Source organism: Orcinus orca, chromosome 6 (genome assembly GCF_937001465.1).
Source record: "Orcinus orca chromosome 6, mOrcOrc1.1, whole genome shotgun sequence".
Taxonomy (NCBI): Eukaryota; Metazoa; Chordata; class Mammalia; order Artiodactyla; family Delphinidae; genus Orcinus; species Orcinus orca.
This window is the reverse complement of record NC_064564.1, coordinates 55,203,120-55,229,960: the sequence shown is the minus strand read 5'-3', so window position 1 is coordinate 55,229,960 and position 26,841 is coordinate 55,203,120. Positions and strand designations below refer to the sequence as shown.

At 38.7% G+C, this 26,841-nt stretch overlaps 1 protein-coding gene across 7 annotated transcripts in view; it reads right to left on the bottom strand.

Annotated features, from left to right (window-relative positions):
• Positions 1-26,841, bottom strand: part of BNC2 (basonuclin 2) — a 429,626-nt gene that overhangs the window by 148,101 nt on the left and 254,684 nt on the right. For all 7 annotated transcript variants that reach the window (XM_033439739.2, XM_033439741.2, XM_049710690.1 and 4 more), the window contains one exon: positions 11,054-11,156. In XM_033439739.2, coding sequence (XP_033295630.1) covers positions 11,054-11,156 — 103 coding nt within the window. The remainder of the gene's footprint in view (positions 1-11,053; positions 11,157-26,841) is intronic.

Genomic DNA, 26,841 nt, shown 5'->3' with positions numbered 1-26,841 from the left:
AAACAGAAAATGAATTCTTCTGCAAGAGAATAATCACCCTACTCCCAATTTATTAACTTTAAAGACTTAATTTTCTTTAAGTAGCATATATCTGTATCAGAATTTCACTATGGAGACATTATAAATGCAAGGCATATTTATTTTTGATAGAACATGTGCTTTAAACTCTTTCACATGTAGTGAAGAAGTATTTCAAAACTGAGAGAGAGAGCAGTGATACAAAAAGCCAGCAGCTGGCAGGAAAAATACCTAAAAGAAAGAAATGATTATATTCGGTCTTTTTTTTTTTTTTTTTAATGAACGTCACCTTTGTGTCACAAGTATTTTTCCTTCCCTCTCCCAGTAAGTCAGCCTGAAATCTCATTCTAAATCTATAATCAATCTTTTTTCTCCCACTGTAATCCCTTAAAACTCTGGGCTATCACACATACTTTTGACACTGATGCGTGTTTTCTTCTGTATTGCTGGATTGGCTTAAGGCATATATCAAGTATCAAACTGCTTTGCATCTATGACTGGTGGGATAAAAGACCTCTATATAAAGATCTGCTCATAAAAAAAGGGCTCAGAAGGCAGTCTCAGGAAAAGTCTAAACTAACCAAATTTTAAATGCATGATCAGAAAATGTTAGGGACTAAAGCAATGCTTGCCGATTTTTCCATTAATATGATCAATGTACAATTGAGCAGAGAGGAAAGCCTTAAAGTTACCATCCCGTTCTCTACTAGTCGGTTCTTTTGACACCTAAAAGCTATCAACAAGGCTAAACGGCTCTCAGAGTTTAAGCCACTTCCAAAATGAAACTATTATATACCATCACAAATATTTCATAAAGCTCAAAACTTTGAGAAAAGAAGTCTCCTGAAATGATGTAAACAGAGGGGGAAGATACTGGTTAGCTCTGTGAATCCTGGTTACCCAATTTGATAATGGTAATTACCCTAATTTCTGATTAGAAGGCAAGTTCTATTAATCAGGTCCAACAGGCACAATAAAAAAAAAATCCCAATTTTAAAATGTAGCAATTGTTCCTGTAGATATTTTACTGTACTTAAAAACCAGTAATAGAAAACACTTGCCAAGTTCATTTAGTCTCTGACTGAGGCACACATATGTGATCTCCTAATTTACAGCTTGCACGTACAGATGTTCACACTTAGTAAAAGGGTTTCTTAATAGCTTTTTTTAATTAAAAGTGTGTTGATAATAGGTGTTTTAAACATATCCAAACAACACAGCTGAACTGACAAATGCCTGTCTCCGTGTCTCACATTGAGGCAAGATTTTACGAGAGAAACTATTATGATTCAGTGGCATGGTCTATAGGATAAATGCTACCCCCAAAACCTCCAAATGAGATCTTTCATTAATTTTTCTCTCTGTGATCTGTTTCCAAGTCGAAATGTTAGATTGCTACTAGGTTCATGTAGCCGAAAGCAGAACCACACAGCCGTTGCTGGCTGCCTGCAGTTTTTTTCCTTTGCAAAACTTTGAACCCCATCCAGCTTTGACACACTGCCTCTTCAGCTAATAACTATCAAGTTTCCCCTTGTCTCCTGTCTACTTTTCTTTGAGGCAATTGCGCACTCAGCACCCCGAGATAATAACACACATCTATAAGATAAAAGCAATGGCATTAATGTAATTGTCTGCCTTTCTCTCTTTAGCCTAATCTCTTTTTTCCTTCAGTTTTGACTGCCTATGTGACACCTGTTTTTGTCTCCTCTGATCCTACGACAGGTTTTCCGCTGACAAGGTTTTTGCCTGACAGAGATTCTGCAGACAAGAACATAATAAAATATGAAGAACTGCTTGTCAGAGTTTCTGCCAATGCTCACATGAAATAAAGAAAAAAAATGACTTTTTTTTTTTTTTTATAAGGGGCCCTGTGATGGTCGCTTTTGGCCTGTCAGGAAAAAGACTTCCCTGGCCAATTTCTCCATGCCAAACAGGTGTTTTCTTTTATATGAGAGGCTGATTTGTTTTTAAATTTTTACTGATAGTGGAAAACATGAATAGCCAAAAGGGGGGGGGGGAATTTCTTACCCTCAGATTTTTGCAGGCAAAGGAGTACTGAAGAACTACTAAATAGAAGTGAAAAATACTTCACTCAAGACCACATCTTCTGAATAAAACAAAAATGCCAACATCTGTTAATGATCAAACAAATTTAACTTCTCTAAAGTTTACTTCTTGGTTGGTTAGGCTATTAAAACCTTCCACCTACCTTTCGCTTGTTTTGTCCGAAGACACAGGGGGAAACAGCAGAGATGAAAAAAGAGTGAGGGCTGAAAAAGAGAAATGCAGAAACAGGACTAAAGGCAGGGGGTTGCAGGCTATGTTTACTACTTAAAATGGGAAGAGGCTGCTGGAAAAGAAACTGGCAGTTAGGAATCAGAGACTTTTAGATACACGTAGGAGGTTCCCATAAGCCTTTGTTCCATGTGTTCTCTCAGGTGGGAGATGCTACAATGGGTATCAGCACCCAGAGATGAAGAAGTGCTTTTCCTGAGGTCCCAAGCTAGTGGAGGGATCAGTAATACAGAAACTACCCTTCTGGTCTCAGTGAAGTATTCTGAGAGTATACAGAAGGTAATACTTAATTGCTCCTGGGGGCGAACAGGTCCAGCTTCCCTGATGACCAGGGCAGAGGAAAGAGCAGACATGATCAATAGCGCAGCAGCTGTGAAAGCACGAAGGACTGAGTGAAAGGACAGGAGCCAGAATTTGGGATTCTAGGATTCTCACACCAGTTTTAACTACTCTACCAGCAAACCAGTTTAACCTAAGCTTCGGTCCTCCAAATACATTTATCTCACACCAAGGACCTAGAATAGCCATGCCTAATAGAAATATAATTCAAGTCACATACATAATTTTAAATTTCTCTAATCTCATTTCAAAAGCAAAAAATGAACAATGAAACTAATTTTTAAAAATATATTTTATCTAACCCAATACATAAAAATTTTACCAATATGTAGACAATATAAAAATGATTCTCAATGAGCTATTTTACATTCTTTTCTTTTTTAAGATTACATTTCTAAATTTCAGTGTACACTTTACACTTACAACTTATCTCAGTTGGGACTAACCACATCTCAAGTGCTCAGATCCAAAATGGTGGCTTCCTTTTTGGAAAGCCAGGTTTACAGTTGCCTTTGCATTCTGTGGCCAATTGAACTTAAGGCCTAGCAAGGCTGTCCTTTCAATTAATTGGGTCTGCACTTGCTTTTGTAGGATCACCTGACCATACAACCAGGCTGGGAGACCTAGAGGCCAAAGGAGGGATTTCCCTGTGTATCAAGGAACAGCTCTAAGGAGAGAGGGACCTTACTACTGGGCCCCTTAACAGGTATTGCTTACAAGTCTATACAGTTGTGGTAGTAACTGCTTTAAATATTTCCTATACAACGCTTTAGCTATCTGCTCACTCATAACAGATTAACTCAAGCTTCTGAAAGAGTTACAAACTTCTACCCTCCCAGAAGGCAACACCTGGTAAGGAATGAGTTGCACAGACAACGTTTTATGCCTCCCAGAATACAAGTCAGAATTTCTCTGAAATACCACATGCATCTCACCAGCGATTTTACTCTTCAAATGTGGGGGTTAGGGGTGGAGGGGGGGTATGGGGGGACCCACACTTAGAAGAAGTCATCACTATGACACAATAGGAGGAAGAATGGTTGAGAGTACTGCTGAGGCATCCTGGGTCCTTCTGACCCAGCAGCATCTCCCCATTATCTGAACAGAGCATCCTGACTAAAATGAGAGGAACTGAGTATGTTTCCTTTATAACCCCTTCAATTTGTGTTCTGCTTAACCTGGTGAACTCCAGTTAACTAAGATGTTCTTATAAACAATTAAGCTTCCTGTAGGATCGTTAGCAAGATATAAAAATTTATGATGTAATAAAGTGCAGTAAAATGATAAAGTGGTTAGCCCATCAAAGCACTTCACATGCAAGAATACAGGTGTGAAAATAGGCACAAGTAGCCTTCATCCTGTCTAAAATTCGTTTACTTCTGGGTTTTGGATTTTCAACAGATAAGCAACCCTACAATTCATCTCAACTGATGTGCACTTCTTAAAATGTGACTTTGCGGGGAAAAAGGGTTTTGGACTTCTATTCAAATATGGGCTCACATGACATTTTAGGGGAGATGGAAGGTATGAAGCTAAACTGGATTTGCTGGGGAAAACAAGATCACCCTAGGAACAGCTGGTCTCACAGCCAAAGGAACTGGTGACCTCACTCCAGCACTGGACACTGAAGAAATTCATGAGGCTCTAGAGAGTATAATTAATAATCAGTCCACTTCTTCATTTAACCCTCCTCAAAACTTCACTGTGCTATTCAGGTACATTCCTATTATTATTTGAGCTTACAGATAAAAGAACTGGGGCTAACTAACTAGAGACGGAGATGGGATTCGACCACTGGCCTGAACACACCCAACTTTTAACCATTTCGACCACAATAAAATGTGTCTGTCATGTTCTCAAGGTTGAAGCTTTACTTCTGTAAGAATTGAGAAATAACAACTAACACTTATTAAGTAGATTATCTCATTTAATGCCAGAAAGAACCCTGCAAACTAGGCACTATCATTATCCACATTTCACAGATGAGAATACAGAGGTTATGTAACCTGGCCAAGGTTCTACTGATGGCAGGTGGTAGAGGCAGGATGCGAACCTACACAGAGCTGCACTTTTACCTCCTTTTCTCTCACACCTCCCATTTGCGTACCTGAAGCTTCTTCAGACCCTGAGGCTCCAGCTCTGTAGGTTTCAATCTCAAGATCCTCCCTAGAAAGTCCTTAGCAGGGGACCGGCACTGTACACTCTAGAGGCCAGGATTTACCAGATCCGCCGTATGTTTCCATCTGAACAAGATGGAGCTAGAAAACAACATCTGAGGAGCTAACAGGCAGAGAGCCCAGGACTTTGAAGGGGAGGCACTGTTTGTGTGGTGATTAAAAAAAAAAAAAATTGAGGGAGTTCAAAGCACCGTCCCAAAGGTGGGCAGACTGAGAAACAAATCAAAACAAGCAGCTCAGGGACACAATAAGAATATAGTTAATGCCATGAATGAAGCAGCAAACCGTCACATTTGTGAGGATGTCCTCCCTTTCAAGCTTATCAGCTGTGATCAGGGAGTAAGGGAGAGAAGCAGAAGAGGGCACGGTGCCCTCAGGTCAAGCAAAGAAGGCTCTTGTGCCAGGCAGGAAAGTGGCCTTGTGTTTGCTCTCTAAAATAAAAATAAGTGGAGAGATGTTCAAGGACTTCGTCCATGGAGAGAGCAGGACCCTCCTGGCCCCCCCAGAGCCAGGAGGCAGCTAGAAGTTGGTTTCCCTGACTAAAAGAGAATTCTGCAGCTAGGCGAGCCAGGTTTCAGTGTCACAACCGGGAAGAACTAAGTCTTCTAGAAAGACACATTCTGTTAAGCAGATACTCCATTAACTCCCACCTTTTCCAAACCAGTGCACCAGGGAAGAGGACTGTGGGGTTTCTATCCTCGTGTTTCTAAGCAAAGCCCTAGGAGCATGGCCACCTACCTCTTCCCAAAGGATCAGGTTCTTACTCTGCCACGCGAAGCCTGCATTTATTTCCCTGTGCTGAGGTTTCCACCTAGGACCTTTCTTACGTTTTTTCATCTAATCCTAAATACCCCTCTGCAACAATTCTCTCCCAAAGCAAAATTCACTCTTGTTAGGACAGTCTCCAAGTCAGTAAGAGGGAGGCAGGGCTTCCTTGCAGGTTAATATCTGCGAGCATTATTTTCCTTTGTCAGAGGACACTCCGTTTTATTCACCCTCCTCTCTTACGCTTGACAAATTTACAAATGATCATATAGAAACTGTTGCTGTGTTACTCAGAATGAGCATGATGTCAGAGAAATGCCATGCTTTATTGCTTTTGATAATAGACTTCTATCGGGGTTGGGAAGAGGAGAAGACTAGCAAAGAAAAGAGAGGAAAAGGAAAGTGTATACTTAGTTACACTGGCTCTTGGACTGGTCAGGGAGAATATTACAGAACTACCAGTTGGGGATAAACTACTTTCACAGATGTTCAGACAATTCATAAGAAGAGCACAGCCTGGGACAAGTAATAAAGACATGTGACCTTTCATGGGATAAAATGAAAAATTACTGGTTTTGATCTACCCTGCTTAAATCCTCACAAAGTACCGAGCAGCCAACAAATCTCAGGAACCTGTAAACAGAATAGTTTACAGATTTGCGATCTTGTGATTCTAAATGTAGGATGGACATAATCAAAAGGTTTTTGATTACAGAGTGCTCAGAACCGATGGCCCTGATTTAGGACTTAATTATGCAAATTAAGCCTAACTAGGGTTTTCTTTTAGGTATAAGCTTGCCAGATTTAGCACATAAAAACACAGGACTACTCAGCTAAATTTGCAAGGTACATGTTTATACTAGAAAATTATTCGCTGTTTACCTGAAATTCAAATTTAACGGGATGTCCTATGTTTTCTATTCGGGTGAGTGTGTCTATAAATACCCCTGCTCTGATAAGACATATCAAGTAAAGAGCTGGGAATTCAAATTCAACGATGCCGAGAAAAAAGAGAAAAATTACTTCCAGTGAATTACAAAAAAGAAAGGCTTGAAATTAACAGATTATATGAATATTAAGTCTTACAGTATATTAAACCATAAAGCTGGTTGGTAGATGACACTAAATTAACTTTATACTGCTCACCATTTCCTGTGGCACAGAATTGAAGAACCAAAGCATACCTGGTACAATACTTTACATATGATGTATGTTTAATAAATATCTCTTCAATGATGATCCAGATGACAGGCCAAGCCTGTCTGGATAGTTTGAACACTGGCAGGAAAACAGCTGGCTTGCTGAGTAAATAAAGTATTTAAAGTCAAAGTATTCTATAAAGAAAATAATTTGCACCAAGAAAGCTACCGTGGGGTTCATTAACCTATATAATATATTTTTTATTCATCAAGCCTCTATCCTTGACAAATGCTTACTGGACATCCCAAGAAACAATGGATTTTTTTTTTTTTAAAAAAGGAGTTTTAACAAGTGGGCTTTGTCAGAAGTAAAAATTACTGAGCTAGCCAAGGAAAAAAATTCTAAATAAATTACTTTTCTAAAATCTGCCCACCTCTTTTATCAAATCAAACATATCCCATCATGTTTTTTTTTAAACAGTAATTTTCCAGTTGGCCTGGATTATCATTAAATGTTTCTGAAAATCATTTAGAATATAGTTTACTTTTTAACACTTGTACTACTTTATTCATCTTACTGCTTTCGAAATAAAGTCATCATCTAGACTATAGACATTAAAACTAATTTGCAAACAACAAATAATAAAAATGGTTTAGTACAGTAGCCCTCGCCCTTTACACCCCACCTCCAGTTTATCACAAAGGCAAGAGAGTCCGATTAGTTATACTTCTCACTGGAAGCAGGTTCCTCTGAGGAGAATGATGAGTAGCTACAAAGTACACTTCCTCCCACCCCTCCTTGTCCACAACTCAGTATACTAGTAAGATTTGCTAATTTGTAAGGCTATGTAAAATCTTTGGCTGAAGCTTCAATTCTCTGAACAGTAGAATTACTACCCTAGTATGGTGGGAAAGGGTCAAAATGCCACCTACTGAATTTCTACTGACACAAACATTTACGTCACCAGTAAAGAAGCCCATTACTGCTCTTACGCTGATACCTTATTTTGGCAATGTTGAACCAAGAAAAATTGAACTTGCAGGAAATGTGGTTTTTTTTAATGTTTTCAAGACTCACTCTGATAATTTTAGGCAAATGAAGGAAAAGCATAGAAAAGACAATGCAAACAGAGGAAGGAAAAAAATACAGTTGTTAAGTGAATTAAGTGGCAGTATGCTGGAGTCCTTCAACTGAAGACTGTGAAATATGACAAAATTAGAAACTCCAGGTTATTATACACTGTTGGTATGGACATCCTATATCCCCAAAGAGCTTGTTTTAAATAATGTTAAATTCAATAAAGCCCTGCTTTCAAAGTGCAAGAGCTGAAATTCCTTAATGGGGAAAAAGAGCAGGAAATCCTTTATTAATTCAGTGGGAAATACCTACTGGTAATCAAGGAGTCATTTTTGGGTTCCCCCCTCTTTATCTCAATGGTGCTAAGATTTCAAGGAAGTAATTTGTGAACAGTACCAAGGCCCAGTGAGTAATTGCAAAATTCAGGTGTTACAGTATGATGAATTAATTACTCCTTTTCACTTTTCAAAACATCTTAAGATTTTTGTAAAGCAACTAATGTCAACAGTTCAAGCAGATTTAAGAAGCAATCTATAAGGCTATGAAGTGACTGTGTGAGACTGTGTGTGTATGAATAAATATATAATAACCCACGAAATCCTACATCTTAGGAAGAAACTGAAGATGCTGATAACAAAGAAGATATAGTAAGACATTAATTCAAAAAAGGCCAACAAATTTCTAAAAATTCATCCTTTTGTAGAGAAACCCTGATTTTGGCATTTAGTTATTTTTAACGGCAAATATTAATTTTTTATGGTACAATTACACGCAGAGTGTGTTCAGTGCTATGATGAAATGATTCCATGAGATGTATTTTGGTAGTCTTACTGCTTGCTGTTCCATCTACTTTCACAGAAGAATCACACAGTAGAAAAAACAAGTCACTTTCTCCTTGTCCCACACATAGGATATTGTACTGAGTAAGGCAGCCAGGAAGACTGCTGTATCTCACAGCTCTGAGCAGAAATAACTGGAGACACGATTTCAGGGTTTTCTGTGCAGGAGGAGAGAGTGAAGCAATTAGTTGAAATGCTAAGGGCAAAAAGAGTGGGTGCTCTCATCCCACTGCCAACTCAAAAGCTAGGAGCCAGACCCTCACTGTCATATTTGTCCTACTGAATGGGGGAAGAGTGAGATCTGTATATCAGCGTGTACATATTTTGAGTTGTATACAGATATGTCTCCCTTGTGGGGGAAAAGAGGTCAAGGTGATAGTAGTGGTGAGGAAAAGTTAGATCTGAGAAACTTCACAATTAATATACCAGAAACACAGAATTTCTAATGACACGGTAGGAAAGGCCGAGTCTGATGTAACAGAAATACCTTATTCAAGTTTAGGGAAAAACCACATCCCTCAGAAAATCTTAGAAACAACCACTGGCTGGGGATAATTTATGTTGTTCAAGAAGGAAGAAATATTGCTTTTTCCCCCCATTACACTACTAATGTAATATGCACGTGGAAGTTAGACAGATAAAATAAACTGGTGACACAGTAAACTTTTATACTCACAAGGCTACCACAGTAGACAGATGATGGTAACACAAGATGGCTTTGGAAAAAATGAGAGGGAATGAATGAAAAGTCCTTTGTTTAATGACTGGACCCTCCCCACCCCCCTTATTGCTCATGTGTTGTCCGGTTTGTTGCTTTTAACATGTATAATTTATTTTAAAGGCTTCATATAGTTTATCGTCAATGCTCACAATAATCTTACAAGGTGGATGCCATTAACCCTCTATTACAGATAAGAAAGCTCAGATGCAGAGGTGCTGAGCGACATGTCATCAAAGCTGTAGAGCCAGAATTTGACCCCGCACCGCCTCCAGGATCCTTGATGGGCTTGGGACATAAGCTGTTATCTGGCAGAGCCAATACTTACTGAGGGAAAGAAGGATACTTGGGAAGTGTTATAAACTGAATTGTGTTCCCCCTCCCCCAAATTCATCTGTTGAAGCCTTCATCCCCAGTCCTTCAGAATGTGACTGTATTTGGAGAGAGGGCCTTTCTTCAAGAGGTGATTAGAGTGTGGTTCAAAACTGGACTGAGAGTTGTTACAGATTTTGGCCTTGTTAATAAAGCAGGAACAAGTTCCATCCCTGGAGGCACTGGAGGATTGTGGCTCTGTGTCTCGGGCACACGCCTTCCAGTGTGCTCCCCCCATACTACTCGATACACCTCTTCTCTCTCCCTCACAGAAACAGGGCTGAAATGGCCCCATAACACCAACATACGGGCCCCAACAAGCAAGACACATGATAAATTAAATGCATCTCAAGGCATGGTCCGGTGTCGTTCCCTCAGATCTTGCTAGAATAACATGACATTTAAAAAAATACAACCCACTGGATATTTGGCACTGCTTGGGAATGAAGAATATGTCCACTTAAGAGCCACTCCCCCAGGCTGTCAATAAAATCTCAAGCCAGGATTTCTTCTATAAACATTACCTATCTTTTAAAATTATACAGCCTAGGAAGTGAAGAAAACTAATGTAAAGTCCCTGCTTATATGCAAGTCTCCTTTCACCTCAACGTCAAAAACATAAACCAGACAGAAGAACACGTTAAATGCTCAGTGAAGGCCCACGGATGGGACAGCTCTGTGCATCTGGCAAAGAGCCTCCACCCTTCCCGCCTCGGCCCCCGGTCACCCTCGCCCCGAACACACACCTATGCAGAGCTCACCCTCCACCAGGGCCAGCCTCCTCCAATCCCCGGGCACTCTGAAAGACGGTATTAACGGATTATTTTTTTTCAGATACCAGCCAAATAATGTTCCCGTTCACTCTCTCACCCACCTTAGACCATACAGAATTTAACATCTGGGAGGATAAACTCTGCCCCGAACGCAGATGACAAGGCTGAGCAGTCATGGAGGAGTTCTCCTCAAGCAAAGAGGACTTGCCAGCTCCCCTCTGAGGTCCAGGCCCTGAAAGGCCAACTGTGGTATGTTTGAGTTTCCATCGGGCCTGGTGCTTGCTGGCTGCTGCTATGTTCACTCAGAACCCAACTGTCCTATAAACATCTCGCCCTGCTGCTGAGAGCTGCCCGCCTGGCCTTACTTCTTGGAGCCGAGAATATGCAATTTGGGAGCTGCAGGCTGCACGGGAACTAACACTTGGAGCACAGCTGACCCCTCTCTTCTCTAGGCCAGTGACAGCTCTAAAAAAAAAAAAAATTAAGGCACGCTCACACGAACATAACAAGAACGGGAAGAAAAGTCCAGATTTTCCTCACCATGTGCCACCCAGCCATGTTTACACTGATCGCAAGTCCTCAGGTTAATCTTCCCCGGCTGGAAACATTCACACGTGCAGTTCACCAGTGTGCAGCGGATGGCCTGCAAAGGAGAGGAGGAAAAGAGATCAGCATCTGTTCAAAGGTACCATATTTTTTCACCATTTTAATAATAACACCCACTTCCCATTTTTAACGGCTTTAGGGGCCCGGAGAGTTTTAAAAATAAATTTTGAAACCATCAAAATCTCTTACCAAAACATATTAGAAAACAACACTGATTCACTAATAGAACGTTTCATGCCATTCATAGGTGAGCTTTAAATTAGAAGCATAGCCCGAGTAGTGTAAGAGTAAAGGATTACATACTCTACAAGATGCTGGATCTGAAACACCAGGGACCCGAAAGAGAAAAAAATATTGCTGCTACCAAACAGGCACATTTAAGTTCATCCACCTGGCAACAGTGCAAAAAAAATACACTCTCATACAATAATGTTCAAACGAAATGTTGTTCCGAGGAAAACATGATATACAAGTAATATTATTAGAATATTACTTTTCTTCTGCAGTGTTTCATTTAAATGTTTTATTAATCTTTCAGACACATTTTGAGAGATATTCCTGTTGGCCCAATAACACCTGGCATATTTCTGGCATCATTTGTCACTTCCCAATTCCTTGTTTGTTCCCCCCTTGATATATCAAGTCCATTTTCATTCCTATTTTGAAAAATGCAAAACAACCCCCATTTTTTTTTAATGATGATGTAAGACATTAAGTTTACATTTGTTTTTAGATCAGATGTAGAACAGGAAAAGACATTTATGTGAACATTTGATACTTGGAACAACTCATCTATATCTTAGAAAACTGAAAGACACACTCAAAAACCTTTCATTTCTTTACAAGCACTTTAAAAAAACCATCTCCCCGGTTTACATTATAAAGCGAATCCACAGAAAATTAGCATTAATGAAGTGTAACTTTTGATAGATTAAGAACCTATGCTTAAGAAGAGTGCTAAAGCCAACCTATGCTCCTAGACTACAGTTAATAAATTTATCTCATACATTTAGTTCTAACTTGCATGGCAGTTCTGAAGACAGAAGGGATTTAGTCCGATCATTCAGATTAACCATCTACTGTAACTACCTGAACTGCCAGGAAAAGACCTCTCTACAGCTGTAGATGCAATCAATAATTACTGATTTGGGGGGTGGGGTGGGGGAGAGGTACAGGGCTACCTGAAACTGCAGTGCTGGGCCTGAAAGCTACTCTCACTTACACAGCTCCAGACGTTCATGTTCCTGGAACCAGCTGGATTTTTATATAAACTGTCTCATTTGTAACAGACAGTATTTTAGACATTGTTAACGTGGTTGGGACAAACTCCATTTACAGAGAGTAAGACTGAATGGGCTTTGACTGCTCCCCATGCTTTAGATCAGGCAAGTTTAAAATATTTCTCTTTTGTTAATGAACATCAAATCTATAGGTCCCTGTTCAGTTTCCAATAGAGTCCTTGCCTAGACTCCTCTCTTGCTTCACCTCCAACCCTAGTTTGCTCCTCTATTACTGCAAGAAAAACACTCAGGTGTATCATCTGCCTGATATTTCAGGGCCTTTCTTCCAATGTCAATAGTCCAATTACATATTAGGAGGTTGTAAAACTTTGCTGTATGTATTAGTGATGAAAGGAAATAGTAGTAAGAAATAGGGGCAGCAAAGGAAATGCTGACTACGCAAGAATAATATATGTAGTTGAAGGTTAGAAGGGGAAATGTTTCTTCCCAAATTTCTTGTGTCAACTTCAATAGTTTAACTGACTGAGCAATACGTCAGAACATCCCAGGTTAGAAAGAGCTTCTTTAAATAGCGTGTTCATTAATGAACTCACAATTTGATTGTACTATGGTAACACAAAACAAAACAACAACAGTTTAGAGGGCAGTGTTTCTACTAAAAACAAGGCACCTTACAAACTATCCAATTATAAATTCAGATGCAGCAACCACATTGACATTAAAATATTTATATAATCTGAAGTGCGATAACAGAATCTTTCATAAACACTAAGGAAAAAAAAGTCGCCTCTGCTTTACCAAACTAAGGAATGATCAAAACTAACAATGACTATCTCTCAAGGACTACATGTTAACTCCAGCACAAAAAACATACATATTTTAAATCACTGATTTGATCATTTTGATTTGACAGTTATTTAACAAAAATAGCCTCACTTCACATTGTGTTTAAAACATACTTTCGTCGATTTTAATTATAGCTATATTCAGGACAAAACAAATTAAGAGACTGTAGATTTGCTTTATTTTAGGTATATTTATTTATTTACTGATTGAACTATTCATTCATTTACTGAGAACTAGTTTATGATTCAAATATTTTTCTCTTCCTAAATAACTTTATACATCTGGCACATTTGGGAATTAAACTTTTCAGATCATCATCCTTTTCCTTTTTCATAATTTTACCCTTTTTGTACCTAAACATACAAACATTGGAACACCTCAGCTCCTTTTGTATATAAACACTTGAGCACTGGAATATCCATTTTGTATTTCTATGACTTCCAGAAGGTCTATTTGTTTTCAATTCAGATTTATATAGACTACAATTGTTCCTTAAGGGAATTATATATATTTAAACAATATGGTCTAAATAAATATTTTGAGTATGAGACTATTGTGGCTTCAAAGGAAGTTTTATTCTAAGTAACATTTTTGAAACGGCATAAAAGTTTGACATACTATTTATTCACAACAAAACAGAACCAATGTGATCACTTGCCAACTCACCCACACTTCAAAAAAATAAATTATCATAAAACTATCAAAGCCAGTTAAGCCTCAAAAACGTACACACTTTACAAGGAGAGAGCTGGGAAGAGCAGAGATGGTGAAGCTTTCATTTTGGTGAGCACATCCATTTCTTCACGTAGCTAGTATATGAGTACTTCCCACCCACTGCCGGGCATTCATGACTACAGAAAATTCAGTGGTGATAACGAGGTGACAGAAAGGGGACACCAGGAAAAGAGAAGACAATTTGATCAGGATATTCCCACCTATAGATGCAGGACCCTTATGCAGGTCTGGCCAACTCAGGCTAGCAACCCCTCCACACCTCCAGGACCCCACTTCAGCAAGTGCCTGAAACTCTTTCCTCCATTTCAGTAGGATAAGCTTTTCCAACACCCCAAGAACAAGTTTTCTTAAGCCTGCAACTTATTTAAAGTAATGATTCCTCTGCTTAGCTTTGCCATAGATTTCTTGAAAGAAAAATCCATGCACCCACCACCCACTGCTTCCACCTACATTTTAATTGTGCAATCTGGATTCTGCCCCACACAGTCCTGAAACTGCTGTCTCCAAGAGGAATGTTCTCATCACATCTGGTCCCTTTTTCTAGCCTCCTTGTTCTCCTAGACCCCGAGGGAACCTAAGGCACTAACTCTCCTTCATTCCTGGGCTGTAGAGACCAACTACCCTAGTTTATTGGCAGCAGCTTCTCACTCTCTCCACTGTAAATAAATACAGGTGTTTCCCACCACCGGGCTCTTCGTTCTTAGGCAATTTCATCCCCTCCTACAGCTTCAGATATCATCACTACGCAAAGCCCATCACTGTGGAGCCAAGTACTGTGTTAAGTGGCAGAAATGGATGGCAGAGTCCCTGTGCTCAAGGATTTGACAGTCAGAGCTCATGGGCAGTGGGTTCAGAGGAGAGACCCTAAGAACAGAAGGAAGCCCTTGAACAGGTTTGGGAAGCACCATTTCTCCCTCTTTATGCCTTGGTCTTTTCTTCTACCAAAGGTAGGATTTAAACATTTATCTACAACAGTAAACTATTACCTATTATCAATAATAGCTAGATTTACTGGATATGTGCCATTTTCCAGATACTGTGCTTAACACTTTACAAACATTAGCTCTCCCTCAGAAAATACCACGAGGTCAGTACTGTTATTCCCTTTATTTCACAAAGGAGGAAACTGAGATGCAGCTAATTCAGGACCTTGCCCTGAAGTCACAGGAATCCGATTCCAGGTCTGTGTGAGCTCTCCACCCACTCGCAGGCAGCCATGGGGCAGAGCCCCTCCGTCTGCCCACCCCCCCCCCCCACTGTGTATTGTTAACTCCTGATCATCTTTCAAGCTTTCAACTCAAATATTACTTCCATTCCCCAGGGCAGCTGCCCCCAAGGGATCTTTCTGTCACAGCACTTATCACAGTTGTGAATATTATATTTATCTATACTTATTCATTTTTATATATATATATATATATATATATATACACATATATATACACACACACACACACACACCCCTATATCTGTGTGACTATTTGATTAAAGTCTGCCTTCCCCTGTAGAATTTAAGCTCCTTGAAGGCAGAGTGACATATTGTTGGGCTTACAGTGTAAATATAATGGCAAATAATAGGTGCTTAAAAGGCACTTAAAGAATGCATGAGGGCTTCCCTGGTGGCGCAGTGGTTGAGAGTCCGCCTGCCGATGCAGGGGACGCGGGTTTGTGCCCCGGTCCAGGAAGATCCCACATACCGCAGAGCGGCTGGGCCCGTGAGCCATGGCCGCTGAGCCTGCACGTCCCGAGCTCCGCAACGGGAGAGGCCACAGCAGTGAGAGGCCCGCGTACCGCAAAAAAAAAAAAAAAAAAAAAAAAAGAAAGAATGCATGAGACTTTCGAGCCTCTTTCCCATCTGTAAAATGATGGTAACAATAACATCACAAGAGTGTCAAAAGACTCAAATGAAATAATGAATATAAAGCATGTGGCACTGTGTCTAGTGATAGCAAAAGCTCAAAAGATGGAAAACATTTATGACCTCAAGAAACTTTCCACATATTACATTTGAATTATTTTCCCCTTATGATTCCTCCCAATGTATTTTTTCCAACACCTTGTAAAATGCTTAACACATATTTAGTCTTAATGAATAAATGAACTTTGACATATATGATGCCATATTCTTCATACTATAATCCTCTGAATTGGGCACGACAGGGATTATTATTTCTGTTTTAATACTGGGGTTCAAAAATGTTTATTTAGGTGTTACACATCTCTTAAATGATAGGGTGGATTTCCCAATTACTAATCAGTTTATTTCCATTACCTGTAGAAAAAGAAGAGATACAGTTAAAACCAGTAAATTATGAATATTCATGTTCAAAAGTATGTCTAGAATTCATAAAGTAGACCAATTTAGTATAAAAATATTTAATCAAGGTTCAGTCAGTAACACTTATATTTGAATATTAAGTAAGAGTGCATTTGCTAGTATTCTGGATGAGTACCAAAGCCCTATTCAAATAACAGATTCTGTTATCACTAAAACTGAAGAGTCTTTAAACTTCATTATAGTCGTAGCTGGCTTGAACTCTGCAAGTTAATGTGAACTGAACATCAGTCTTCTCACCAAATGATATTTCTCAGAAAAGCACAGATTGTGGCTTCAGCTAATATTTAGCGTATATCACAAAAGAACTAGACACAAGGTTAATTAATACATCTCCTGTTAGCTGTTCCTTCTTTGGGAACACTTACAGAAGTTACCTATTAATACAAAACAACAAAAGGCAAAATAAGGCCATGGGGCATATAGAAACATAAGACATATTCTGAAGGAACAATCATAGAAAGAGAACCTTCCTTCCCAAAACCCCCAAAAATAAGACTAATTTCAGTTCTGGGTTTTGTCTTTCCACACAAAGAAAACTATTTGCCAGGAGATCCCCTCAAGTGTTCATTAACCTGGCCAAATATCCCATATATAACTAAAAATCCTTCTTAAATCCGCTTTCTCCTTATTCATTTCTGGGGAGGATACCAAGATTTACAACTTGGATTATGAAATTCTACTTGAATCATTTAAAAATGTTTAAGAGTTAAGAACATAACCTACACTAAAACTGAATTCCTGAAAAAGCCAATCATTAATAGAGCATCCATCTGTCCCACCAGCTTCTTCCAGAAACTTAGGTGGTACAATCTAGGTGTACAAATTAATCGGCTATAATGGTTATCAGTGACAAGGTTTGCCTTTCTTATTTTTTAACAAGAACAAATTTCTTAATAAAATGAATTTTCTACTTTGGAAATCACATGTAGGTGTGATAAATAGGTAAACTCAGCCAAACTTCCATGAAGATCCAAAGTAGTCCATGTTATAATTAGCTATTATTAATTCATCTCTGCATATGTTATTCATCTCTGTACATACAGGTCCCAGAAGGAAAGGTATGTATGGTGCCAAAGGTCATATAAACCTTTTTTATTAGGTAGGAAAACTGTCCTTCAAAGACTTCTGTCTTTAAAAAAATCTGGAAAATTATCCATAATGAATCTGGAAACTAATTCTTCTAGGATTGTCTCAGAATACACTGTAGTAATTACAAAGTAACAGCTACTAAGCATTATGGATGAAGAGAGTAATCTTATATGTGACCAGAAAAAGATGGACTGCCACACACATTTATACATCTTGTGTATAAAGTACCTAATGCCGTACTTCAAGCATTGCCACAGAGATTCTCAAGAACTCACACAATAGGAATGGTGATTTATTAAGTAAGGAAACAGCTCCCTGTATAATTTTCAGGACAGTTTTTCCTCTTCCATTTTCACATGGCTGATCCCTAAAACTAATGCAAAAGCAACAACTTCCAAAAGAAGTACTCTGAGTTTTAGCTAAGACTTTGAAAATCTATATGATATTGCCTTTGTAGAAGAACAGTGTCTTAAATTTGCCTAAGTCAAGATGCAACTTGAGCAAAGAAAAAAATTTTTTTGGCATGGTGGATAACTTCTGAGCTTACTAGAAAACTACAAGAGAAATTTGCTTTTACGTGACTACAAAACACATACAGGCCGAAAGGAAAGGTACATCCATATCCACCGGTTGTGCTGCCGGGTTTTACAATCAGGTATCAAAACAAGACAAGAAGATGTGAGTTGGACAGACATAGAACACTGAGACCCCTGGTTTTAAATATACTACAAAGAAGTTTTATAACAACCTAAAAAGTCTTATCTAACTCTGGCTCTGAGACTATTAATATAAACCTATAGTTGCAGTAAGGTGGGTATGTTTTCTGTATTTATGTAAGGAAATGTACAGATCTGAGTTTGGACAATGTTCACAGAATTCACAAGAAGTGATTATCAGTGATTATAGAGTGTAGAGTAAAAGTAAAGGGCTCACAGAGTATTAAACTGCAATGTAAATGCCACTACTCGTAATAGTAACAGCAGCAAATGAGAAGCAATGAAATTACTGTCTGCTTAACCAAACCCCTTAAAAATTCACACAATGGGGGTTTCCCTGGTGGCACAGTGGTTGAGAGTCTGCCTGCCGATGCAGGGGACGCGGGTTCGTGCCCCGGTCCGGGAAGATCCCATGTGCCGCAGAGCGGCTGGGCCCATGAGCCATGGCCGCTGAGCCTGTGCGTCCGGAGCCTGTGCTCCGCAACGGGAGAGGCCGCAACAGTGAGAGGCCCGCGTACCACAAAAAAAAAACGAAAAAAAAACAATGGTGAATTCTGTCATGTACACTAGTAAAAGTATTCCTCAATTTACTGTGATGAAAAAATTACCTCCACAAAAGTCAAGAAACAAATATGGTTTAAGGGGAGGGGTCAAAGAGAGAAACCATATACTTCTGAGTAGATGTTCATATATGAATGTGAACGTCTCTGTGACTATGCGTGAATATATAAATACAAACAGGGAGAAAGGGACATACACAGAGGCACATAAATTTTCACAGACACGGATCCAATGAGCATCTGTAGTCATTAGCTTACGACCACAACCGACTATCAGTCGACACGAGGAAGACCCCATTTAAATAATTTAGGAGTTCAGAGTAAAAATCAACAGCGGGATATAGCCAATTATATGAAGAAAATACCCTTGCTTCTATGGCATCAAAGCCTATGCAGGCTTTGGAGTGCATGTGTTATGCTTTTTCCCCCCAATTAAATTAGGCCTATGGTAATAAAAGCTATTTTGTTAGGCAATTAGTAATATTAGAGAAACAGGAAATGAAAAGGCATTTCAATTTGGGCAGAAACATTTTATTTTCTTACCTAACAGTTAACAATTAAGATATTCCACTTACTGCCTGTACTTACAAATTTTACAGACTACTTAGGCAGCTGTGATAACATAATGAGAAAAGAAACACTCTTCCCATGAACACACACCTATCGTCTAATTGAAAATAAGGGATTATTAGCTCACTGTAAAAAAAGAACCACATTTTCACTAAGCTCAGTCTACATTTACCAGAATACATAACTTTGTATAAGGAGCCAAAGCACCTCTGATATCATATGAATGATAAGCAATACTCATCTCATTTCACCTTAATGTTGAATCAGCAATTCTGTATTCCATTGATATACATTTTACTCATTTTCACTAAGGCAATTTGAAAGGTGGTAATGTGACTACATTTCCCCGTGGCATTCATGACAACAATTACTTACATAATATGATAGGGAAGGCATTAATAAGGAAGGGATTTGGAATGAGATGCAAGGAGATTTATAAACCTTTCAAGCACTTTACGAAGAAATACTCCTTATTAGGCAAGAAGTAAGACAAGATGAAGCCTAAGTTCTGGTTATTTCATGGAAGCAGCTTCCATCCTGGGAAGAATGGTTTGAACGGCTGTCCCCTACTTTGGTGACCAAGCAGAGAGGTGCAGAAGTAACCCAAGACCTGTCCAAAGGTGTGCCAAATGTAAGGCATCACTCTAAATCGGGGCCACCTCCCCTTCCCAGACAGCACAGGAAGGACCCCTTTAAGGAAGGAGTGCCTCTCAATCCTTCTCATTAAAAGGAGCCAGCCACATTATTTCAAATGCCAAAGCACAGTAATCAATCCATTTACCAAGCAAGAGCATAAGGTGGGTGACCTTTTAACTGAATTTACTCTAGGTTTGTGAAAAGAATTTATCCCAGTGAAGCAACAAGGGAGACAGGTCGTTGCATTTTCGAACGTATCATTTCAAATGACAGCTCTGATTGCCCAGGCCAATTGACGTAGCCTTTGTGAGACTTAACAACATCCCACGACGGACGGTGCCATGAAGCTTGCATAATACTTCAAATACATTCTTGTATTTAATCATCAAAATCCCCCAAATTAGAGATTTTTCAAACAGCCGAAAAATGAGGCTGTGAGATGTCCTTAAATGGCCACAGCTGGTAATCCAGGGCTCGCTCCACCCGGCCTGGGCGGGAGAGGCAAGGAGCTGAATAATCCCCCTTGCTACTCTCCTCCACAGTGAGATTTCCTCAGATATTCTTCCAGTTCCAAGAGCAGTTTGAGACTGAAGAGGAGATGTGGAAGAAACTACACACAAAGGGAGAGGCGTGGGGGAAGGCTTTAAAGCAACTTAAAAAGATGAGGTAAAATGCTAAGTAAGCAATTAACTATTTACACTAGGATTTTCTATGAACAAAGTGGCACATTTTCAGACAGAGAAAGCGACTCTCAACAGCTTTCTATGGAGTCTATCAATCGTTACATTAAAAAAGGCCAAAATCTGAAAAAAGTGAGGCAAGGATTTGCCAAAAACACTGATTAATTTTACACCATCTTGCTTCTACCTTGTCTTGGGATTGTCCATTAATAGAATATCTCAATAAACATTTTAATACTGTCCATCGTTCATGTGTCTGTGCATCGTAACTATGCCTGATTAAGAAAGAATATGTTTCTTTGCCCAAGAGCAGATATCACCTCAGGAGTCATACCTATTACAAATAATAATAATGATATGATGAACAGTCTACAGTGCCCTCTTATACGTTATTTATGTTAGGTCATAGAATCCCCAGGGGTCTGTGCTGAGACCTGGACTGGCTTCATTAGAGCATCATATAAATCACTAAAGGCACATCTTGATCTTACCCCTGGCTAGAGTCGCTGGAATTTTTCAAGTGGAACCTCTCAGGTGAAAACATTTTTTAAAAACACAATGTTATCATTTTTTCTAAAACGTGGGTTTCTCAAATTGAATCCGTTACATTCAGATGTTCATAGAAATCCCACAAATTTCTATGGACTCTATAAGCATCTGAGGGTAACAGGTGCCCTAGAGTGTTGCAAAAAACATTATTCTCTTTTTAAGGATTAAAGGACAAAGAGAGACATATAGAGAAAGACAGCAAGAAACACATCATCCAGCTGCTAACAAATGCTTTGACATCACTGAGCAAATGGGGAGACTAATGCAATGGTTGTCAGGAACTCTGAGCTAACTGTTGAAAATTCAGAAATAAATAGAAAGCTTGTGGGAAAAAAGGGAGTCTTCCAGAACAATGTTAATGCCATCTTGGGCATGAGGACTGGGTTCACACGTGTGTCAGCTGAATCAACATAATGGGCTATAACAGCTTCGAAGCAGCTAATATGGTCCACTGGGTCAATAATCCATGAACTAAGAAGGATTTACTTGATAGACTATAAATGGTTCATAAGAACTCAAGAATCACTCCATCAGATCAAAAATCCAATTTTCATATGGTGCCCTTCTATGAATTAGCCAAAAGATAGTAATAGCTCTAAAAGACTTCAAGGTCTATCAGTTAAAAATTCACTTTGTAAAGAACAGTGTCGAGGAGGGAGAATTAAATGCCTCTCTTTCTTTTTGGTGAACCAACCTATTTTAAAGGGAAAAAATATACTTTATGACGGAAAGCTAATATACAACAGGGGATGTTCAAGGGGCTTTTCACATCTTCCTCTGGGCACCTGAATGTACGGATCCAAAGAAATGACATGCAGGCATATACATTCTCTCCTCTCTCTCTCTTTGATATGTCTCCACATACATACAGATACTACCACTACGTAGCAATAAATTACAAACAATATTTCTAGGATAGCAATATTTAAAAATAAAGATTTATATTTTATTTTTGTTTCTGTACACGGTTTATATTTGTGGGTCTGCTGTGTGAGGCCTGCAGAGACATTTGAGACAGCACATGGATATCAGTAAACTCTTTCATCCTCACGTATGGAAAAGCAGGCCAAAGAAAGTATAAAAGGTAAACAGTAAGAACTACACCACATTTTCAGCATTTAAGAGAGAGAGAGAGACAGAGAGAAGAGGGTTGGTCCACAGGTTGGCTAAAGCTTATACAGCCAGTGTTTACAGATAACTGCAACTTCTTTTCACTCTAGACTGCAGAGAAATACCAGCCTTTATCCTGTGTTTGTGAATTTCATTACATAGTCACGCTATGTGATAGTGGCTGCAGACTAATTTTTTTAATGTAAGCCCATCTATGTGAATAATTGTATTTACTAAGTTCATGGCAACGAAGAAAAGCAGAGGAAAATGTTCCAGAAATATAAAAGGCTGTAATTAGAATTCTTAACAAGAATGAATTCCTTTACTAGGGAAGAAAATGTGATCTATCACCTCTCTCTCAAAATGCTACTAGCCTCTCTTCATCATAAGAATAACAAGAAGGAATCTTTTCTTTTGCTTTTTATAAGAGTAACACTGAATGAAATAATAAATGTTTTTACATCAAAGTATATTAGCTATTGACATAAGCTCTGTCCTCTTAACTTTCACACAAGGGAAAGAAAAATTCCAATAATTCTGAAATAGACAGATAAAACTTTTCTCTGTGGCTATGGCCATGTACTATTATACGTAACTGCTTATTTTTAAAAAGAGCCTTATTGGTGCTCTCTGAAGGATTTTCTTTTATACATAGCTTTATCCTATAATTTTGTCCCTGTTGGGCATGCTGCCTAAATTTAAACACAAACAGTCAAGAAATGAAGAAACATTAACACATTTACTGTGAACAAAAACTCCCAGTTGTACAGTGAAATTTTAATACATTTCAACTTATCTCTTTTACTAATGGGGAGAGTACAAACCCTGCAGGAATTCGCTCTGCAAACTGGTAATTACAGTAGACTCACTTTTTTTATAATGCATATGTATAGTCAGACACAAAAAACCCTGGCTGCCCTTTTGATGTAGGTTACAATAGGAATGTTTTAAAAATTATGAAAATCTACAGCAATTCTAAAGGAATGCATTATTTCATGGAAAACTGTCCTTTAACTCTGTATATAGACACAAATAGACACATACTTAGATATCCGCTTTACACACCAGAAGGCACAATCTTTATCAATATGTACTTTTATGTCATTTTCCCCGTAATCTTGTACAGAATAAACCCACTCCTTTTTGTACAAAGCTGGATGTGACTTTGAGTATCATAATTTATCTCTTACATAAAGATGACGTTCTTTCATTCTATGCCTGGTCTTCCTGTTTTGTCCTTTCTAGTTTTGGGGATTTAAATCTGTATTTTGAGATCTCATAGAACCACTTCATTAAGGATTACTTAATGATTCCAAACCAATCCTTAAGGATTACTTAAGGATTCCAAACCAATAAGTTATCTCTCAGTATAAGCAGATGTGCCCCTTGACCACAAAGACCCTATGTACATACCTGCAGAGAACAAGAACCATACACTGTAATATTAATAATAATAGTAGCACAGACAGTTGACAGAAATGAGGTAAAATCTGTTACTATTCACATCACTTGCTAGACACTTTACATTTCTCTGTCAAATGTTTGGTTCTGTAACAACTTTAAAAGAAACTGAAATCTGATAGAATGTTAACAGGCTATCAAAGTATAATTTACATTAAACTCGTATTTCTAAGTATTGGCATACGGGTAGCGGGGGTGGAAATGAAAGCAGAAAAACCTTCCAAGTGGACATAACTTTTGAAATGCTTTGTGAATTTCAAAAAAAAAAATGAAGTTGCTAAAATGTTTATCTGTGACTGAGAAGCATCTACAAATTCCAGAGATATCTATCTGAAAATTATAAAATTCAGGTACAACATAAAACATACAGCATGTGCTACCAAAACAGGCAAGTTGCTGTACAGAAGTCATTTCCTGGTCACCCAACTTCTCTGCCAGTGGTCACTGGCAGATCCACTCACTGCTAAGGGAAGATATATTTTAGATACACATGCTAGAAAAAAGTATATTATACTAAGGACACACATGCCTAGCTCTTCTTCTAGGCAATGCTACTAACAGTCTAACCTTAGGTCTCCCTGTCATTACAAAAAAGAATGCTTTCTTCTGTGACATCCCCACCTCTCTGCTCCCAAAGGCTGCTTATGTGATAGTGTGCCTGAAACCGAAACAAGAAAACCAGATCCATCATAGTTCAAGCGCAGGCAATGTATATAATCCTCGGGCAACATTACTGCTTCCACTGGCAATGAAATGACACGTTTCTCATTTTTTAAAAAAAGCCCAACACCAAGATAGATGAGAGAGAGAGAGAGAGAGAGAGAAAGAGAGAGAGAGAGAGAGATATTCTTTCCTTAAAGTCAGTTTTTGCAGCTGCCCCTTTTCTTCCTTGATCCAAGTGTTATGAAAAATATCAAGTACGTTGTGGCTTTAACATGAACAAATTAACAGAAGTACACCTCAAGGACAGCTACGTGTAAAACGTGAGCCTCTGCAAAATCCATTCACACTATATAAACACAACTGAACATTAAAGAGCAACACCTTTAAAATGCATATGGTCCATCACAGACAAAGCGTTCATGCTTTCATCTGCTAAGTCTGTTACTCCAAAGACTGTGATAGAAGTTGTGAACTATAAACAAACATAACATCTGCTCCATCCTCGTGGAGTTTTGAAAGCCAAGTGATCAGGGACATGAGTTAACGTCAACCATCTTCGAGTAATTTGAAGGGTTAAATCATAACTCATGTGCTATCGTTATTTACAACTTTCTAAGGGTCAAAAGGAAAGAAGCAGAAATTCAATATTCTGATTCCCTTGCTGCAAGGCACAGCAACGGCTTTGAATGAAAGCCTACAGATGCAGCCCTTCATGACAAAACACACACACCCTTCTAACACCTTCTCCAAATGAATGGGTCTCTCAGTTTGTCTTTCAGTAAAGGGAAAAAGTAAAGGTTGAGGAGGTCAATTTGAATTCCCTGCACAGGCTGATGAAATCCTCCTAACTTGCTTTCCTGCTCTGGAAAGCAATGAAATTGTTGGACTATTAGAGAATCCTGTCTCGTAGGTAAGTAATACATGAAAAACAGGCAATGTGTTAGGATAAGCTTAACACTTTGATACATTTGAATTTTTCTTCAGTGATTTAGAGGGTCATTTCTTTATGTTGTGGTGCTTCCACCTCTTCAATACAAGTACCATTAGACAAGTCAATATATTACTGGATGGCCGGATGATTGAACACACACAAATTACTTTGTCAGTCTACAAATATGATAAAGGAAGACAGTAGCAACCAAAGTTTCACTGCATTTATCACTCATCCACATTCAGAACCCTGATATAAAAGAGATCTATACCTAGCCTATATTATATATTATCCAAGAGGGACCCTAAATAGATGGCCACAGACCACAGATATCGCTATTCATGAAACTGGACATCAGTGCCAGAAACAAAACCAAAAAGAGTACAAGTTAGATTTATGCAAAGTACCTCATGACTGTTTCCTATACTATTTGAACGATTAGCATGTCCCATTTGGGTGGACCATAAATAGATCAGGAAGGAACAATTCAATACGATTTCACTGAAACATTATTTGGATATCCAAAGAACTGGCAGTGAACATGTTTTAAAATTTTGTTTGTTCATATCCAGTATATATGAGGCTATTATTTTAATTGTAAAATATGTTACCTGTGTTCAAATTAACACCGAGGCATAGCTGCCAGATTGTATGCCTCAGATATAAGTAGGAGGGACAGAATTTTCAGTGGGTGTCTATCGGCACAGTATTATTTTCTTTTAGACTGCTCTACAGACAGATTCGGCTTTTTACCTCTGAATCAGAAATTAACAAATTTTAGAGTCAGCCTACCTAATGCTTATCTAGCCATATTCTAGTTGCCAAAGCATCATTTTTAATATTTATCTCCATGAAAAATATTTTAGATTCTGTGTGTCCATTTACTGAAATGGAGCTTTTCCCCCAAATTAATCTAATTATTAACTTCTAAAAGTCAATGACAAGGGTGAGGAGGGTGGAAATCCTCAGGTGCCTAAACTAGTATGAGGTGGGAGTATTACATCAGCTACTAAAGCTAGTTTGTGTGTATCAGAAACTTGAGGCTCTCTGCACACAGGTGTCAGGTATGTTAATTACCTTTTTGTCTCATAAAATAAAACATATAAAGAACAAGGGTGAGAAATACAAAACGTGTGCTAAGGATGCCTCCAATGTGAAGCTGCTTCTTGTTTGAATTTGGAGTCAGGGAAAGCAGTGCTGGTGCCTTTTTTCTTTTATGATTTAGACATCTTAGCTAGAGCAAGATGAGTCTGCACACTGAAAGTGAGATTTATCAGTGAGCTGAGGAAACCAAGTTTCTTAGCACAATTTCATCTTCTTTTGCTAAGGGCCCAATGCTTCCACTTCTTTAAAAAACAAAGCAAACCAAAACCTTCACCTATTAAATACAAAAGAGAACTGGTCTGCCTCAGAATCATCTGTGGCACTCTACAGAAGCACCACTGCCCTGGACCAACACACTCGAATGAACCCATTAGAATCTCAAGTGTACTTGCAGAGGGGGTGACGCCTCACATTTTGCTCCCAGGTGCCCCAGTGGCCTCATCAGTGTCTTGGCCTGTAATTGTTAATTTCACCGCAGTGCCTGTAAGAGGCA